General features: G+C 42.2%; 1 protein-coding gene across 1 annotated transcript in view; it reads right to left on the bottom strand.

Moving 5' to 3' along the window:
• The window catches only part of zzef1 (zinc finger, ZZ-type with EF hand domain 1), a 305,676-nt gene that overhangs the window by 114,176 nt on the left and 171,987 nt on the right, over positions 1–19,513 (bottom strand). The window contains 6 exon segments of the mRNA XM_068010068.1: positions 5,662–5,691; positions 12,401–12,536; positions 13,580–13,680; positions 17,566–17,757; positions 18,139–18,258; positions 18,840–19,036. Coding sequence (XP_067866169.1) covers positions 5,662–5,691; positions 12,401–12,536; positions 13,580–13,680; positions 17,566–17,757; positions 18,139–18,258; positions 18,840–19,036 — 776 coding nt within the window.

The raw sequence follows: 19,513 nt of genomic DNA on the forward strand, positions 1-19,513 counted from the left end.
AGACAGGTTAGATTCACCGATCAATATTTAAAAACTCAATCATAATTTCAAGTCAATCTTGGCCATTCATCATCTGTTTGTGTTTCATATTATTTTATGATGCTTCAAAGAATTTGCAATCAGAAAACCTCAGCATCTAGAGAGTTCCAGGTTAGGGATGAAACAAACCAAAGCAATCTCAAATAGTCCCCTGCAGTTGATTGGTCACTTTAAACATTTATGATGTTATTTTCAGCCAAAGAAGCTAAATTATTAGAGTACAAAGCAAGGACATTATGCTAAACCTTTATTAAACACTAGTGAGGCCCCAACTGAATTAGTGTGATCAATTCTGGGTACTACATTTTGGAAAGATGTCAAAGTCTCGGAAAGGGTGCGGAGATTTTTAGAATGGTACCAGGGATGAAAGATTTCAGGTACATGGAGAGATTAGAGAAATTGGAGTTGTTCTCTTTAGAGCAGAGAAGGCTAAGGGGAGATTGATAAAGATGTTCAAAATTAGTCGTTTGGTCGTACAGATCTAGAGTATTGCTGAAAACAAACATTTGTTGAAGCTTTTCGTCTTGCACTCAACAGGACAATGCGCAAGAATACCAATGTAAGGGAAGGCAACAAATTTTATACTGCATGACAATAGAGTGCTGATTGGTTGGCAAGTTGACTGATTGGTAGAGGCGTTGCCATGGAGAATGCACAGTTTACACTGACTGACAGTTAACTGCCAAACTTTGTTTGAAATTTAAACCAGGCAGCTTGACTCTGATTACGTTGGTCAAGGCATTTTCCCTGAGAAACAAACCAGCCAACGGCTGTCACTTATTTTGTTTAGCTGAAACAGGTGCAATGTGTGTAATATGTTCTTTCTGTCTGCAAAGAACAGGGCCCTGTATATTAATATATGTAGCTTTCAGTACGCGCAAATGCCCCACACTGCGTGCCCTACTGATAATCTTAAATCGGTTGTCAACGTAATTCTTAGCGCAGAGGATTATTTAGCAAATATCGTCCAATCACGGAATCACATCCAATGTTGGACACTGTGTTTTGAGTTTTGCAAGCGTGGGCTGGTTGGGTACGGTCTGTATCTTGCCCATTACGAACAGTGCGAGCAAAACGTATGGTGTTCGCCACAAACAGGATGCTGCCGTCAAGACAAAAAGACGTTCTGCCTATCACATAAATAAGTAATGTGATATATGAATTTCAATGCCAGTGTGATGCTAGGTACTATAGGCCGTGCATCCCAAAGACTGGTGGATCATATAAACATTTCCCTTCCGCTATTCCCAATGGAATAAATTTGTTGCCTTCCCTTAAATTGGCATTCTTGCAAATTGTCCTGATGAGTACAAGACAAAACACTTCGATAAAATGTCTGTTTTCAGCAATACTCATGTTCAAAATTATGAAGGGCTTTCATGGAATAAATAAGGAGCAACTATTCCTACTGGCAAAAGGGTCAATAACCCGAGGACACAGATTTAAGGTAATTGGCAAAAGAACCAGAGGTGCAGTGAGGTTATGATGATCTGGAATGCACTGCCTGAAAGTGTGGTGGATGCAGATTCAATAATGTAACTTTCAAAAGTGAAATGGATAAATATTCAAAGGCAAAAATTTTTCAGGGCTCTAGGGAAAGAGATGTTGAGTGGGATTAATTCGCTAGATCTTTCAAAGAGGCAAGGATATGAAAGGCTGAATCATGTCCTTTTGTGCTATATTATTCTTTGAAAAAAATGTTAGTGACACTAACTTCTGCAAGAAAAATATATTTCTGCACAAAAATTTAACTAATGTATCAAAATATTACAGTTTATTCAGTAAAGAAATAATGTTATTGGATAATACTATAAGGATGTAGAGAAATCAAGAGGTCCCAGTCACTGCATGAATAAGTACAAGTGTTGCTGCCCTGATGGTAAGCGGCATTATGAGCAGTGTAGATAGAAGCATAAAATTACAAAGCAATATTAGATTAAATGAATGGGAAAAACTATGCCAAATGACATTCAATATAAGCGTGAGGTCATCCACTTGGGCCCTAAAAAAGGATAAAGCAGAGTACCTTTTGGGGAAAAGCTAGAAACAGTGGAGGTTCAAAGAGACTTGGGGATCCAGGTACACACATCATTAAAGGGGAGGCACAGTGGCGCAGTGGTTAGCACCGCAGCCTCACAGCTCCAGCCACCCGGGTTCAATTCTGGGTACTGCCTGTGTGGAGTTTGCAAGTTCTCCCTGTGTCTGCGTGGGTTTCCTCCGGGTGCTCCGGTTTCTTCCCACATGCAAAGACTTGCAGGTTGATAGGTAAATTGGCCATTATAAATTGCCCCTAGTATAGGTAGGTGGTAGGGAAACATAGGGACAGGTGGGGATGTGGTAGGAATATGGAATTAGTATAGGATTAGTATAAATGGGTGGTTGATGGTCGGCACAGACTCGGTGGGCCGAAGGGCCTGTTTCAGTGCTGTATCTCTAAACTAAACTAAAGTTCCATGGAAAGGTACAGAAAATAATCAAGGCAGCTAATGGAATGCTGGCCTTTATAGCTAGAGGAACAAAATACACGGGGGAGCAGTTATACTGACCATGTTAGACCATGCGTGGTGTACTGTGTTCAGTTCTGGACACCACACCTTAGGGAGGATATATTGGCCTTGGAAGGAGTGCAGTGTAGATTTACTGGAATGATATCTGGACTCCAAGGGTTAAATTACAAGGAAAGAATGCAGAAACTACAGTTGCATCCCCTGGAATTTAGAAGGTTAAGAGGCAATTTATTTGAAAATTGAGATATTAAGGAGCACAGATAAATTAGACAAAGAAAATCTATCTCTGCTGTTTGGAGAGTCTAGAACTAGGGAAAATAGCCTAAAAGTTAGTCAGGACTGAAGTTCGGAAACAGTTTTACATGCAAAGGACGAAAGAAGTTTGGAACTCTCTTTTGCAAATGGTAGTCGATGCAAGGTCAGTTGTTAATCTTAAAACTGTGATCGATAAGTTTTTGTTAATCAAAGTTATTAAGGGATATGGGGCAAAGGCAGGTTTATGAAGTTAGGTCACAGATCAGCCATGATCTTGCTGAATGGCGGAACAGGCTCAAGGAGCTGAAAGGCCTGCTCCTGTTCCTATGATGGCTTTATGGTAAAGACTGGGCCATACAGACCAGTCAGGGAGCAGCAGAAATCAGGGACCTCAGCACCCCTTGTCCAGGACATCAGCCAGCATTTCCACCCCTGATGACTATCTAGTCACTCCTGCTGCAATCTTTGGGTGAGGTGAGGAACACAATGCTCCCATTGGGTGAATGGATAGCCACTGCTCCTGGGCTAGGCTTCCATAGGATTGGTCACCTTCATGAGATAGTGGAGATGACCAGACCAGTGGAACTGTATCCCAGCAGGAGCAGGCCACTCACTTCAGCATTGGAGGAGCTAATTAATTAAATACAAGCCTCAAGATAGTGATGCTTAAAAATAAATACAATGGAATCCTTTCGAGCTGAATGATCAGTTTAATTTTCTCGACCCTTTTCCTATTCATTTACTCTTATTTCTATCATTTTAAATCAGTAATTCTGATTGGGGCTGCATGGGTAACTCTTCTGAGCACATGGAACTCATTTTCTGCCCAGTTCACTGCACCACCTGCTGAACGACAGCTCCCTGGTCTCAATCCTTCCACAGCAACATGGAAGAGATACAAAACTCAGTCGCAGGGTTGAACAGTGAGCCTGTGCCTCAACAGGCCACTGTTCACTATGTGTTGGCACACTACCGTATTCCATCAATATGTTTTTCTTTCTTTTAAACTCATTCATGGGATGTGGGCGTTACTGGCAAGGCAAACATTTATTGGACATCAAAAAAGAAAATGGTATACAACAGAGGCTTGCCAGGCCATTTCAGAGGGAAGCTACAAGTCACCCACATTGCTGTGGGTCCGGAATCAAATATAGGCCAGACCTAGTAATTGATGTTAAGTGAACTAGATGGGATTTAATGACAATCCAGTAGTTTCCTAGTCACCACTACTGATACTAGCTTTTCAGCTTTATTCTGATATGTTTAATTAATTGAGTTTTTAAAATCTACAGCTGCTGTCTTGGGATTTGAACTCCTATCTCCGGATTAGTCTGGATTTATTCATCCAGGCCTTTCAATTCCTAGTCCTGTATCATAACCACTATGTTCCTGTACCTCACAGCCAACCAACATATTTAACAGATCCTGATAAACATGGCAGCTAAAAGTTGCAAGAAAAATAGTTGATTTCTGAATAACATGTACACTTTATTCAACTGCAGGTCTTTCCGACATGTTGCAATCTAATGCTTGCAACATTTTACCAAAGAGAGCCATGTGTTGCAGTGGGTTTTCAACTCTGGGACAAGAGTTCAAATCTGGCCTATACGGATAGGATCAAAGCTCCTGGCTGCAAGGATTCGATGTGAAATGAAACTGGGCAGTCTCAATCCAGTTCCTAGTGTCCATAGAGCTAGAATGCTCCCTGATTTGATACAAATGGGCAATGTCATTCAGATAGGCCTCAGGTTGGCAGGTGTGGAAAATAGAAAAATATTGTACTGGTACAATAAAGGTGCTCAAGGTTTGGGGCCAAGCTATGTTGTTAGGTCACAGTTGAGGGGTTTTATTCTAGTTGCACATTACTTAACCTAGGAATCCTTGATGTTGACATGAGGTGTTTTAAACGATCAGTGTATTAAACTCCAGTACCAAGCATCACCCACTTTGATGAATATAAGTGCAAGCTGCTTGGTGGGTAAGTGGGTATGGGTGCACTGACCAAGAATATCACTGCCATCCACTGTTTAAGCTGACACAATGAGTGCAGTCACTTAGAGAAACAGCTGGCAAAAGCCACAGAGCTGCATCCCATCACATAGCAACATCTGCAGTGAGGGAAGGTAAAGACAACAAGAAATTAAAAATTTATAGATTCTCGGTGATGTGTGCTGGGCCAGATCAGGAAGGTGAAATCTAATATAGCACCATATTAACACAGACTAGGAATACATGAAAACAGATAGCTGCATCTCCTGGAGACTTGTACACTTTACTCTAGAGGGAGTTCACAATAGTTTGCTGATTAATATAGAAGTAAACTTTAAGCAGTTGGCTTCTTATAACCCATCTGGCTTTTAAGGGCAGGATGATAGAAGATTCAGAGATTTGCACCCTCATTCCATTACCCAAAGCGCCAATCTCATGCCAGCAGAATACTGCAGTATTCAGACTTTATTCCAGCAGCACAGTAAAGGGAAGAGTTTTGCACAGAAAACTTAAATTCAGTTATGACCCAATCCATTTATATGCAAGCCTGCTATTAGCAAATTCCTGCTATAAACTATGATTTTCATGTTATTCCAAATAGACCAACGTGGTTAGAACATAACACACACCCAAACTTTTGGCACAGAAGTCTGTTTGCAAAGTTTTATCCATTTCAACCTACTTTTTTTTTTTGCACAGAGTTGCACATAAACAGAATACAGAAAAATAAAAAGGGGAACATTAGGATTTTTTTAAAAAGCTGCACGTAAGCTGATTCTGTATCGATCAGTTAAATATGCAATCAGGTTTCAATGCATGCGCTCGGTGAAGTAGGTTGATTTCTTCAATGTGGAAATGACTGGCCACTTACCAGTGTGCAGAGCTTTCCCATGATCTTGTGCTGTGGAAAGGGGTGATGTTGGTGAGTGCAAGTTACAAGGGTTGTGCTGCAATTTTACCACAGAACTAGTACAAGAGGATATTAATGGGTTACTCGAAATAAAAGCAGAAAATGCTGGAAATACATAGCCAGTCCATCATCATTAGATAGGAAAGTAGAATCAGTTTACCTGACTTGTAGGGTCTTCCTTCGTCTGAACAGCATCCTCCAGACACTGCTGGAATGGGCTAGCCCATTTTGTCAGGGGTAATTGGGAAGAAAAATCTCAAAGGGGACAACCTCCCTTTGGAGATATTTTGTTACATGAGACTTTCCCATGTAAACCAGCCACAAAGTAAGGGCCTAATCTGCTGTGCATGCTCAATTTGCTCAAAATAGTTCTCAAAAGACATTATCTAGATTCTTTGGGTACTCCACGAGCTAGAACTGTACTCCTAAATGAGGTGCTTTCCACAGGTGCCAACAGAAATAGCATTTGTTGAAGGGACGAACATTATACAGCGCAGCTGCTTGTATGTGTTGGATATGGGCACTTGTTTCAGAGATGCCCAGGAGGGAGCTGTGGAATTACTGGACTGAGAAAACCCAACAGATCAGTAAAATCCAACAGCTAGAGAGTAAAATATTTAATATTCAACAAAGTATCTGGCAAACTGCATTTTGGCATCACAGAACTTTGCTGCACAAAAGGAGGTCATTCGGCCCATTGTGCCCGTGCTGCTCTTTAAAGAGCAATCTAATCAGTCTCACAGCTCTGCTCTTTCTCTGCATTGCTGCAAGTTTCTCCTTTCAACTATATACACAACTTCCTTTTGAAAGGGAGTGGGGGCAGGGAAGATGTACTGAATCAGCCTGACCAATTTACTTGCATCACTCCAATTTTCTTTTTATTCATTCATGGGATATGGGCATCGCTGGCAAGATCAGCATTTATCGCCCATCCCTAATTGCTCAAGGTGGTGGTGGTGAGCCGCCTTTGGAAACGTTGCAGACTGTGTGGTGCAGGTTCACCCACAGTGCTGTTAGGGAGGGACTTCCAGGATTTTGACCCAGCAACAGTGAAGGAACAGCGACATAATTCCAAGTCACAATGGTGTGTGACAGAGCCTAACTTGTAGGTGGTGGCGTTCCCATTCGCCTCCTGCACTGGTCTTATAGGTGGTAGAGATCATGGGTTTGGAAAGTGCTGTCGAAGGAGCACTGGCAAGTTGTTGCAGTGCCTCTTGTAGATGGGACACACTGCTGCCACTGTGCACTGGTGGTGGAGGGAGGGAATGTTTAAGGTGGTAGATGGGCGTCAATCAAGTGGGCTGCTTTGTCTTGGATTGGATCGAGATTCTACAGTGTTGTTGGAGCTGCACCCATCCAGGCAAGTGGAGAGTATTCTATCACACTCCTGATTTGTGCCTTGTAGATAGTGGCCAGACTTTGGGGACTCAAGTAGTGAGTTACTCACCACACAATTCCCAGCCTCTGACCTGCCCTTGTAGCCGTATTTATAGGGCTCATCCAGTTAAGTTTCTGGTCAACGGTACTCCCCAGGATATTGATGATGAGGGATTCAGCAATGGTAATGTCACTGAATCATTGACCATCAATTTCAATCCTCACTGGATACAGGCGTGGCGCCAGAGATTTGGAGGTCTACTAAGGTTGTACCTTTGTTTAAAAAGGGAGCATGGGAAAGACCGAATAACAACTGGCCGGTCGGTCTAATCTCAGTAGTGGGCAAATTATTTAGATCAATTCTGATACACAGGATAAACTATCACTTAGAAAGGCCCAGATTAATCACGAATAATCAGCATGGATTTGTAAACAGAACGTAGTGTCTGACTAAAATAAAAACAGAAAGTGCTGGAAATACTCAGCAGGTCAGGCAGCACCTGTGGAGAGAGCAGAGTTTACGTTTCATCTGATGAAACGTCACAGATCTGAAATGTTAACTCTGCTTCTCTCTCCACAGATGCTACGTTACCTAAGTATTTCCAGCACTTTGTTTTTATTTCAGATTTCCAGCATCTGCAGTATTTTGCTTTTATTTTCATGTCTGACGAACTTGATTGAATTTTTTGAGTAAGTAACAAGAAGGATAGATAAGAGTAGTGCAGTTGATGTGGTGTACATGGATTCTAGCAAGGCTTTTGACACGGTCCCACATGGCAGACTGGTTAAGACAATAAAATCCCATAGGGTCCAGGGGAATGTAGCAAGCTGGATACAAAATTGGCTCAGTGGCAGGAAACAAAGGGCAATTGTTGACAGGTGTTTTTGCGACTGGAAGGCTGTTTCCAGTGGGGTTCTGCAGACTAAGTATGAGGTCCCCTGCTTTTTGTGGTATATATATATATGATTAGGACGTAAATGTAGTTTTCAGATAACTCAAAAATTGGCCGTGTGGTAGATAGGGAGGACAGATGTAGACTGCAGGAAGATATCAATGAACTGATCAGGTGGGCAGAAAAGTGGCAAATGGAATTCAACCCAGAGAAGTGTGAGGTGAAGCATTTGGGGAGGCCAAACAAGGCAAAGGAATACAGAATAAATGGGAGGATACTGAGAGGTGTAGTGGAAGTGAGGGACCTTGGAGTGTATGTCCACAGAGCTCTGAAGGTAGGACAGGTTGAAGGGTGGTTAAGAAGGCATTTGAAATCCTTTCCTTTATTAGCCGAGGTATAGATTATCAGAGTAGGGAGGTTATGCTGGAACTATATAAAACGTTAGTTAGGCCACAACTTGAGTACTGTGTGCCATTCTGGTCACCTCATTACAGAAAGAATGTAATTGCACTAGAGAGGGTACAGAGGAGATTTGAGGATGTTGCCAGGACTGGAAAATTACAGCTATGAGGAAAGATTGGATAGGCTGGGGTTGTTCTCCTTGGAACTGAGGACGCTGAGGGGAAATTTGATTGAGACTTACAAAATTGTGAGGGGCCTGGAAAGATTGGATGGAAAGGGCATATTTACCTTAGCATTGGGGTCAGTGATTAGGGGGCATAGATTTAAAGTGATTGGTAGGAGGATTTATGGGAAGATGAGGAAAATATTTTTCACCCAGAGGGTGGTGGGGGTCTGGAACTCACTGCCTGAAAGGGTGGTAGAGCCAGAAAACCTCATTTCATTTAAAAAGTGCCTGAATGTGCACCTGAAGTGCTGTAACCTGCAGGACTATGGACCAACTGCTGGAAAGTGGGATTAGGCGGGGTGGCTCTTTTTTTTCCAGCCACGTGGACACAATGCGCCAAGTGGCTTCTTTCTGTGCTGTAAACTTTCCACGATTCTATGAATAGCAATGGGAGATGGTTAGATTCTTTCTGGTCAGAGGTGATCATTGCCTGGTGCTAATGTTACTTGCCACTTATCAGCCCAAGCCTGAATGTGTCCAGGCCTTGCTGCATGCAGACACAGACTACTTCTTCAACTGAAGAGTTATGAATGGGACTGAACACTGTGCAATCATAAGCAAACATCCCCACTTTTGACCTCATGTTGGAGGGAAGGTCATTGATGAAGCAGCCGAAGATAGTTGGACCTAGGGCAACTCCTTGAGGAACTCCTGCAGTGATGTATCGAGGCCGACATGATTGGCCTCCAACAATCACAACCATCTTCCTTCGTGGTATGTATGTCTCCAACCAGTGGAGTTTTCTCCCGGATTCCCACTGACTTCAATTTTATTAGGGCTCCTTGATGTCCCTCTCTGCCAAATGCTGTCTTGATGTCAAGGGCAGTCACTCTCACCTCACATCTAGAATTCTTCTGCCTGTGTTTGAACCAAGGCTGTAATGAGGTCTGGAGCCCAGTGGTCCTGGCGAAACCCAATCTCAGCATCGGTGAGCAGGTTACTCGTGACCAAGTGCTACTTGATAGCATTGTCGACATCTCATTCCATCACTTTGGTGATGATTGAGAGAAGACTGCTGGGGCAGTAATTGGCCAAATTGGATTTGTCCTTTTTGTGGAGACAATTTTCCACATTGTCAGTGTTGTAGCTGTACTGGAACAGTTTGGCTAGGGGCACGGCTAGTTCCTGCAGGCAGAGACTCAGGCTGACCAAGCAAAATTTAACACAGCAGAATAGTGCCCTCATCGCATCTCCCATATAAAGTGGTGCGACAATGTCACCAACAGTTAGGTCAGCAGGGCAAATGTTCAACCACATGCCACCTTCCCCTCCATCCCTACAACTCCCCCCTGCCCACCCCAAGTGCCACAATTGACAAATGATGTTCATCACTGTTTGGGCTCGTGGTCAGAATCAACTGGTCACATGGCACCTCCAAAAGACTCAGAGCCTGCCCTCTGGAAATCTAGAGATATCAATGTTCAACGATCTGGGATGAAACAGTATTCTTCCAGACATTTTGGGCACCATGAATTATTGCGAGTTAAAGGCCATTCCATTATCGATGGCTGAATTCCTCAATTGCTGGAGATAAAAGACTGGATCTCAAGAGCATCTCAAATGTTCGGGCAAGACCACACCCACAAAATGTACAATGAAACTCCACTGTTGATTTCTCAGTCTTGAACGTCAGTTGCGACCCTCTTCCAAATAGCTGTGAACTTTATCAAAAGGATTGCCCACCCTGGTTCCTTTGTGGGTAGGGGAGAAAGGAGACAGTGCAGTACCACAACAACCTGTATTTATATAGCCAAAGAGGTTTTAACAAAGGAGAAAAAGACACTGAGCAGTGAAAGAGATGGCTAAAAGCAGGGTTGAAGATAGGTTTGAGGGGATTTATTTAAAAGGCAGAGAGAGAAGTAGCAGGAGGAAGTTGAAGAAAGGCAATGTGACTGATGGCTCTGCTACTGATGGTAGTGTCAAGGGGAGGACAGCAGGGAAGGCATGATGCACAGGCGATCAGAATCAGAAGTCTGAAAACAATGGGCTGGGATTTTGGGTTGCAGGAGATTGCAGAAGGTGGGGTGTAAAGGGTCCATAGAGGGATTTGTAAATGCAAATTTTGAATTTGATGCATTGAAGGACAGTGACTGGAGTCAGAGTCATTGAGAGATACATCACCAAAACAGGCCCTTCGGCCCACCGAGTCCGCGCCGACCATCAACCACCCATTTATACTAATCCTATATTAATCCCATTTTTCCCTCTCACATCCCCACCTTCCCTCAATTCTCCTACCACCTACCTACACTAGGGGCAATTTTTACAATGGCCAATTTACCTATCAACCGCAAGTCTTTGGCATGAGGGAGGGAGGATGATGATGATGATAGGCAAGCAGGATTTAGTACAAAGCAGAATACGGGCAACAAAATTTTGGACAAGTTGTGGTTTGCGCAAAGTGGAATGCGGGAGGCTAGTAAGTTGGATGCTGAAGTCAAATCCAGAGATGATACAAGTATGCATATGGGGTGTCGGCAGCTGTGAATGTGTTAAGTGCAAAGACAACTGATGTAGCAGAGATGGAAGTAAGTGGGATCTTGGTGATGGGTGAGACATAGGGTGTGGAGCTCAGCTCAGCATTCAACAGGTATTAAGGGCCTATACTCTGGAGTTCAACTGCATGTCCATGGCAACACATGTTCCATCCAGACCTTGAGGTACAGTGCACCCAATGGAGGTACGCTATGCAGAAGCTCCTGCAAGACCCAAACATGCACTGCTGCTTCATGTGAACATTTAGAGCTAGCCTCTAGATCGGTCCATCCAGCAGTGAGAGAAGGAGGTATTCCATAGAAGGAAAACAGGTTAATGAATTGAATGGTAGGATTCACCAGGACATAGTCTATTTCCACCATTTTCCGTTTCATTTCAGATTTACAGCATTCAAAGTTTTTCTTTTTACCAAGTTACTCTGTGTGCAATACAGCATTATTAAATAGCACATTCTCTATAAGGAATGTCCACAGACATTATATGACAGCAACAAGACTTTAGCATGATAGAAAGCTGATTAAATCCTGAGGAATGTTGTTCAGATACGACAGTTTACTTCTGGACCTAGGTTTAAATCATTCCCAGGATATCTTTTGAGAATCCAGTAGCTTCAATTAAACCCACAAGGAATCTACCACAGAAAAACCAAACAACCCCCAATCTTAAACACTAGATTCCAGCCATCTGGAAAGAAAATGCTGAGGAATTAAGTAATTTGATTCAGATACAGTGTGTTTTGATATGCAGACTGCATCAGTAGTGCAGTACCAGGGGTGCCTTATATTGCTGCTCATCTACTAGTACCCCTCACACTGGCAGGACATTGTGTTACAACATACTTCATACTGCTGGGATTTTGGCACTTTGATAACCCTCAAAATTAAGACCAAATCCAGATCCAACCCCATTTAGAATTAATTATTTTAGTTCATGCCACTGATCAAATTACTTGATCACAATATCTTAACAATGAAATTACTGTGACCAGAATTTTCATCAATTGCAAATAAAATCTTCAACATTGTGATTTTACACTCCAGCTACCACATACTCAGAAGTCTGCCACCCCATGTAGATCTTGGAATCATTGCTCCTCCACTTAGAAATTTCTATAGGGGACTACCACTCCTGCACACAAGACAATTTCTCAAGCATCAGCCAGCATAATGCCTTACCCGGAAATTCTACCTTAGATACGATCTGATCATAGACCCGACAGACAGGTTTTAACCCCAAGGGTTGACTATTTTGGTACACTGTAAAAAGAGTTAGAATTTTGAAGGCTAAATGCAGGAAAAGGACACACCACACATGGTACAATCATCATGTCAGTGTCGACAGCTTTCGTGCTATGATCTTCTGTACGTGAGGCTTTGCTTGGCTGCCACTTCAAAGACATGGACTGAATTGCTTCATCTGTAGTAATCGCATGCCCGTCAAACCTGGGGAAAAAAAAAAGACAGTGCAAAAAGGTAGAAATGCTGTAATGCTTCAGGCCATTCTTAGCAAACAGGCTTTATTAACAATGCATTTTGAAAAATTAAAATGCATTTCTTTGAGGTAACGTGCAGCATTACAGTGAGACCAGGATGTAGCACCCAACATTCAAGGGTTTGTATAAGCTAATATGTGAAGCATTCTGCAGTTGTTTAATACTTTGACTTCTGCTCTTCAGCAGCTATGAATTCAAGCTCCACCAAAAGAGGTTTTCCACATGCTGCTTTCTTACACAGATAACATATTTATCAGAGCAGTGAATTGAACAAATACTCTCATTATCTAGTTTCCGTCTGTTCTTGGACAAGTTTACCAATGCAATGCTGCTGCCCAAAAACTGTTAGAAAGAACAAATTTGCATTTATGTAGTGCTTTTCCAGTCCTCCACACGGCCCAAAGAAAATTCGTTACATTTGAAATGCAATCATTGCAAACATCAGTGAGATAAAGAGATAGATAAATATTGGCTAGGACCTGGAGAACTCTCCTGCTCTTCAAATATTGCCATGGGATCTTCTACATTCACCTGACCAGGAAGATGGGGCCTCGTTTTAACATCTCACGCAATAATCAAGTGCTCCCTCAGCACGGTGATGAAGTGTCAGTCTAGATTAGGTACTCTAGCACTGAACTGGGGCTTGAACCTATAATCTTTTGATTTAACAGCAACAGTGTTACCACTGAGCCAAGCTGACACCTATGGGTGACTGTCGCAGGACAGGCAATGCTTTTAATATTACTTTACAATAATCCAAAGATCTAAGGGTGCTTAAATGGACGAGTGTGAGTGTCAATGAGTGCATCCCATATGCACACAACCCCCTTTTACACAAATGTTCTGCTTGCAAGCTTTTGAGAAATATATACAATACCAAAGCAAGCATTAATAACAGAGATTTAATGCAATGTTAGCAATGGTTAAATCTCAGTAACATCTCACAGCAAAATGCTGATAGGTCGTTATACAATTTTAATATTCTATACTCACCGTTTTTGAATTTCAAGGAAGAAGGAGTCTGTTTTTCTCATTTGAAGTTCATACATGGCTCGTAGAATGTGCAAAGGTGCATTTAGAGCATCATGAGTTATCTGGGGAAAACATTTTATAACAGAAATAAACATTCCAATTGCTGCCTCCTTTCAATAGACGGAACAGCAAAGTGCAGTCAGAAATAACCATCGCGAATGCAAAGATCCAGAGAATTCAGTGTGCGAACCTTAGTGCTTGGTTAAATCATCTCTTTGTTGGGTCCTTGTTTTAATACAGTTTTCACAAGTGAGAAAGAAGTGAACAAGCCAAAAATCTCTCCACAATTTTATCACCATTGCCACTCTTAACACTCAGCTTTGCAAGAGGTGCACCTTATTGTGTCCTGACAGGAATAATCATAGAAACGTAGAAAATAGGAGTAGGCCATTCGAGCCTGCTCTGCCATTCATTACGATTATGGCTGATCATCCAACTCAGTAACCCGTTCCCCCTTTCCCCCTATATCCTTTGATCCCTTTCGCCCCAAGAGCTATATCTAACTCCTTCTTGAAAGCATACAATGTTTTGGCCTCAACTGCTTTCTGTGGTAGCGAATTCCAGATTCTAACCTATCGGTCCATCTGAGAACACAGGAGCAAATGTGAAGAGCAAATTGAATTGTCTCTCAAATCCTGGGACCACAGAGTTAGGAAGGAAAGCATCAGCTATTATGCATTGGGTCAGGTCAAAGAATGCTTTTCTGGTTCAATCATGGAAAGTGCTTTATTAAAAGCTGAATTCAAGATCTGCCTACATTACTATGTATTTTCTAGTAAATAGCAGTCCCCCAATGGCTCAATGAGATTATCTAACAAGTAGCAAGCCATACAAACAAGAAAGTGCCTAGGTTCAATCTATAGTCTGTACTGAGTTTGCCGATTTCAATCAGAATGGTGTGAGAGTACTACAATTGGCTACAACTTTCCTAAGATAAGGAGACAAAAATATTTCAGAATCGTTGCTCCTAACTGATACCTGCACACAGAGCTATGGTATATTTACAAGCTCAGTTACAAAGACCTATGAGGCCAAAACTCACTGTTAAATGAGATGCCATGTGAATAATGGGCGCCTTGAATGAAATGACATCGCACACCAGTGGAAATACTGCCCAGAAAGCAGCTGACATCTTTAGGGAGAAATATGGTAAGATAAATAGATGTGGCACTGAGCTATTGTACAGATAAGCTCACATTGTATACTCCTCTAGGCTTTCTAAATTATTCAAAGTGCAGGGGTGAAGTAAAAAAGGAAATTAGAAAAGCAAAGAGAGGACATGAAAAAATATTGGCAGGTAAAATCAAGGAAAACCCAAACATGTTTGAACATTAAATTAAGAGTAAGAGAATAACTAAGAGATGTACAGGGGAACTTATGCATGGAATCAGAAGATGTGGGCAGGGTTCTTAATGAGTTTTTTGTCTCCGTCTTCACAAAGGAGAGGGTTGATAGAGACATTGTAGTTAAAAAGGAGTGTGAAATATTAGATAAGCATAATAAGAGAGGAAGTGCTCGAGGGTCTGACACCCTGAAAGTGGATAAATCGCCAGAATCGGATGTTTTGCATCCCAGGCTGTTAAAGGAAGCCTAGGAGGAAATAGCGGATCCACTGAGATTCATCTAGATACAGGTTAGGCACCAAATGGTTGGAGGTCTGCGAATGTTGTACTATTGTTTAAAAAGGGGGCGAGAGATAAGCCAGGTAATTATAGGCCAGTCAGTCTGACCTCAGTGGATAAATTGTTAGAATTTATTCTGAGGGACAGGATAACTGATTTGTTAAGGGAAGGTCATGTCTTACTAACTTGATTGAGTTGTTTGAGGAAGTAACAAGGAAGATTGATGAGGGTAGTGCAGTTGATGTGGTTTACATGCATTTTAGTAAGGCATTTGACAAGGTCCCACATGGCAGACTGGTCAGTAAAATGAAAGTTCATGGAATACAGGGGAAGTTGGCAGGTTGGATCCAGAATTGGCTCAGTGACAGGAAACAATGAGTAGCAGTCGACAGAAGCTTTTGCGAATGGAAAGCGGTGTTCCACAGGGCTCAGTGTTGGGTCCCTTGCTGTTTGTGGTATATATTAATGATATGGGCTTAAATGTGGGAGGCATGATTGGGAAATTTGCTGTTGACACAAAAATTGGCCGTGTAGTTAATAGTGAGGAAGAGAGTCGCGAATTCCAGAATGACATCAATGGTTTGGTTGAGTGGGTGGAAAAGTGGCAAATGGAATTCAATCCAGATAAGTGCGAGGTGATGCATTTGGGGAGGGCAAATAAAGCGAGGGAAATATACAATAAACGGGAGGACATTGAGAGGGGTAGAAGAAGTGAGAGACCTGGGAGTACATGTCCACAGGTCCTTGAAGGTGGCAGGACAGGCAGATAGAGTGGTGAAGGCGGCATATGGAATGTTTTCTTTTACTGGCTGAGACACAGAATACAAAAGCAGGGATGTGATGCTGGAGTTGTATAGAACGCTGGTTAGGCTGCAGCTGGAGTATTGAGTGTAGCTCTGGTCACCACATTACAGAAAGGACATAATTGCTCTGGAGAGAGTACAGAGGAGATTTAGATTTAGATTTAGAGATACAGCACTGAAACAGGCCCTTCGGCCCACCGAGTCTGTGCCGACCATCAACCACCCATTTATACTAATCCCATATTCCTACCACATCCCCACCTGTCCCTATATTTCCCTACCACCTACCTATACTAGGGGCAATTTATAATGGCCAATTAACCTATCAACCTGCAAGTCTTTGGCATGTGGGAGGAAACCGGAGCACCCGGAGGAAACCCACACACACACAGGGAGAACTTGCAAACTCCACACAGGCAGTACCCAGAATTGAACCCGGGTCGCTGGAGCTGTGAGGCTGCAGTGCTAACCACTGCGCCACTGTGCCGCCCCAACATTTACAAGAATGTTGCCAGGGCTTGAGGGGTGCAGCTAGGAGGAAAGATTGGATAGGTTGGGGTTGTTTTCCCTGGAATTGAGGAGGCTGAGGGGTTACTCGATTGAGGTGCCTAGATAGAGAAAACAGAAAGGACCTGTTTCCCCTGGCAGGGAGCTCAGTTACCAGGGGACACAGATATAAGGTGATTGGTGGAAGGATTAGAGGGGACATGAGGAGAAACCTTTTCAGCCAGAGAGTGGTGGGTGTCTGGAATTCACTGCCAGGAATGATGGTGGAGGCAGAAACCCTCAATTCTTTTAAAAGGTACCTGGACATGCATCTAAGGTGCTGTAACCTGCGGGGCTAGGGACTAGGTGCTGGAAGGTGGGATTAGTTTGGGTGGATAGCTTATTCGGTCGGCGCAGACACAATGGGCTGAATGGCCTTCTTCTGTGCTGTATTTTTCCTATGTTCTATTTAACTTAATTTAAGAACGAGCAGAGGGGTGACTTAATTGAGGTATATAAAATTATAAAGGGCCTTATTTACTTTAACAGAGGAGGATTAGTGGGGAGACGAGGAAACATTTTTTTCACCCAGAAGATGGTAGGGACCAGGAACACTCTGCCTGAAAGGGTGGTAGAGGCAGAGACTCTCACCGTATTTAAAAAGTATTTGGATGTATACGTGAAGAACTGTGACCTGCAGGGCTACAGACCTAAGATAGAAAGGTGAGATTAGGCTGGGTAGCCCCTCGTCGACCAGCATGGACACCATGGACTGAATTGCTTCCTTCTGTGTCATAAATTTTCTATAATTTCTATGACAGAACCAGACCTCATCATATGGTCTTTAAACGAGATTTATTTACACTAATTCTGATCGCTCAGTAAGTAAAAATATCAAAGTAACCATAAAAACCTGATTAATTGACCAGAGTGCTAACCCACTGGAATAGTTACAACATTTTATGGCAAAGCTTCTGACAGTTAGCTTCAATGTAATAAACAGACATGTTTTTTTCTAATAAGTTCGCATCCATACCTGGAAAAATATTTTTGTAGCTTCATCAAGACCTTCCAAAGGATCAGGTTTGGTTTCATCTACATTAAACACAGAGCCACTGCTCTTAGGCTCATGATCTGAAACTTGCTCCTTCTCCTCTGTCACAGAATCTGCCCCTTCAGCAGTGGTACTGATCTCCTTCTTTGATGAATACATCATGATCGACAAGGTCTTATAACAACAAAGAACAAAGTGAGAATAAAATCTGAAACGTAACGCTACAATTTTTCGTCAATCTGGTTTATTCTAGACTTGGAGATCTGATTGGTTCCAATATCCTATGCTAAATTCAAAATAGCTACATTTTGTGCAGAGTTCAATTTATCATATCAAAGATTAGCAGCACGTCCCATTTCACGGTCAGTGGAAGGAAGCTTTGTACATAAATGTTTCTGACTAGTACGAAGCCTGGAACAGCAGAATGCAGACCCTGTTTGTAGCATCCCAAATTTTGGCAATTCAGTTAGCTGCACAATGCTGGCCATTAAATGATCACAGAAATATTACCCATGTACTTAGAAATCCACTGCCGAATGAATGTGTTGTTCTTACCTCCAGGTCGCAAAGCAGCCACAGCTTACTAAACCCTGTCCCCTTGGTGCATTTCTTCTCCAGCAGTTTGATCAAACCAGATTGTAGAATGATTGGATGGATCTCTTCAACACTGTGTTTCTGCAACAAAGACACAGAAGAGTTAGCAATTTACAACCACTGGGCCAAATCATCAGCAACGCTCAACAACAAAGTCCTGATGAATGGTGGAACAGGGCATTATCACTGCGGTAGGACTAAATCACCTAGCTTTACAGCATGATTCAGGTATACCGCATATTCATAATTTTTTTTTAAATAAGAGTCACAAAAATTCTTGCAATTCATGAAATATTATTTGGGAGCCTGCACGTGCAGCCTGACTGGCCTCACTCTTCAATTTCTCTCCCCTTAGTGAAGTACCAAACCTTCACTCAGTGCTCCTCACTCATCATCCAGCAGACATTGGAACCTGGAGGCACAAGCTCCTGTCCTAACGCTCCATTGCATCATTCACTAGCATAGACTTGTATTCCCACCCATCTCCCCAAAAATAAAAAATATTTAAGAGTGGTTCATTGTTATATACTATTTTCATGCTCATCATGAACTAAACTCATCCCCCACCTCTTTCCCATTTCCCTCCCTTTTGAATTGATTGTGGAAATCATTCAAACTAAAATTCCAAAGCAGCTATCAAGTTCATTTCCACAAGTGATTACCTGCAGTGTTTTGTAGAGACCCTTCAGAGCTAGTGACTGGAGCCAGGTAGCCTCCACCGCATCTGGGAAGCTGCTGTCTATATTGGTCTGCAGTAGATGGCTGTAGATTAACATAAAGTGCTGTAGGAACTGGATGAGTTGAGGTTGAGCTGCCGTGTATTCAGGCTTGCAAACCTGCGTCAACCGATAGTCCCTCACTGTGTTAAAGAAGTTGATATTAAGAGAATTGTTAATTTAAGCATCACAATTGCCCCACCACATCTTCCTATATTCTTTAGTTTTCTACTGTGTTTCAACTTTTTTTTTTGTTCAGCTTGTTTCTAATTCTTTCATTCCACAAAAGTTTCCTTTGGGCTTAAGCAATACATATGAAATTCAAATCCACATATCAATAAAGTGGGTAAATAAAATGATAAAGTAATGCATCAATTGGCAGCAGTTGTTACCTCAGGAGAACACCCTGAATAAACATCCTGTTTTAATATTGGATCACTAACTGCCTTAAAGATAATTTAATCTTTGATAGATAGAAAGGCATTCGAAAAGATACCACTATATGGTGCCAGAAGTATTGTTGTTGTTTTAAGAGCTGTGAATACCGCAGGGTGCACATTCCAAGCAAACAGAACATAATAGTTTAAAACCTATAGCATGCAAGTGAATAGACATTGGTC

Source organism: Heterodontus francisci, chromosome 30, assembly GCF_036365525.1.
Source record: "Heterodontus francisci isolate sHetFra1 chromosome 30, sHetFra1.hap1, whole genome shotgun sequence".
Lineage (NCBI taxonomy): Eukaryota > Metazoa > Chordata > Chondrichthyes > Heterodontiformes > Heterodontidae > Heterodontus > Heterodontus francisci.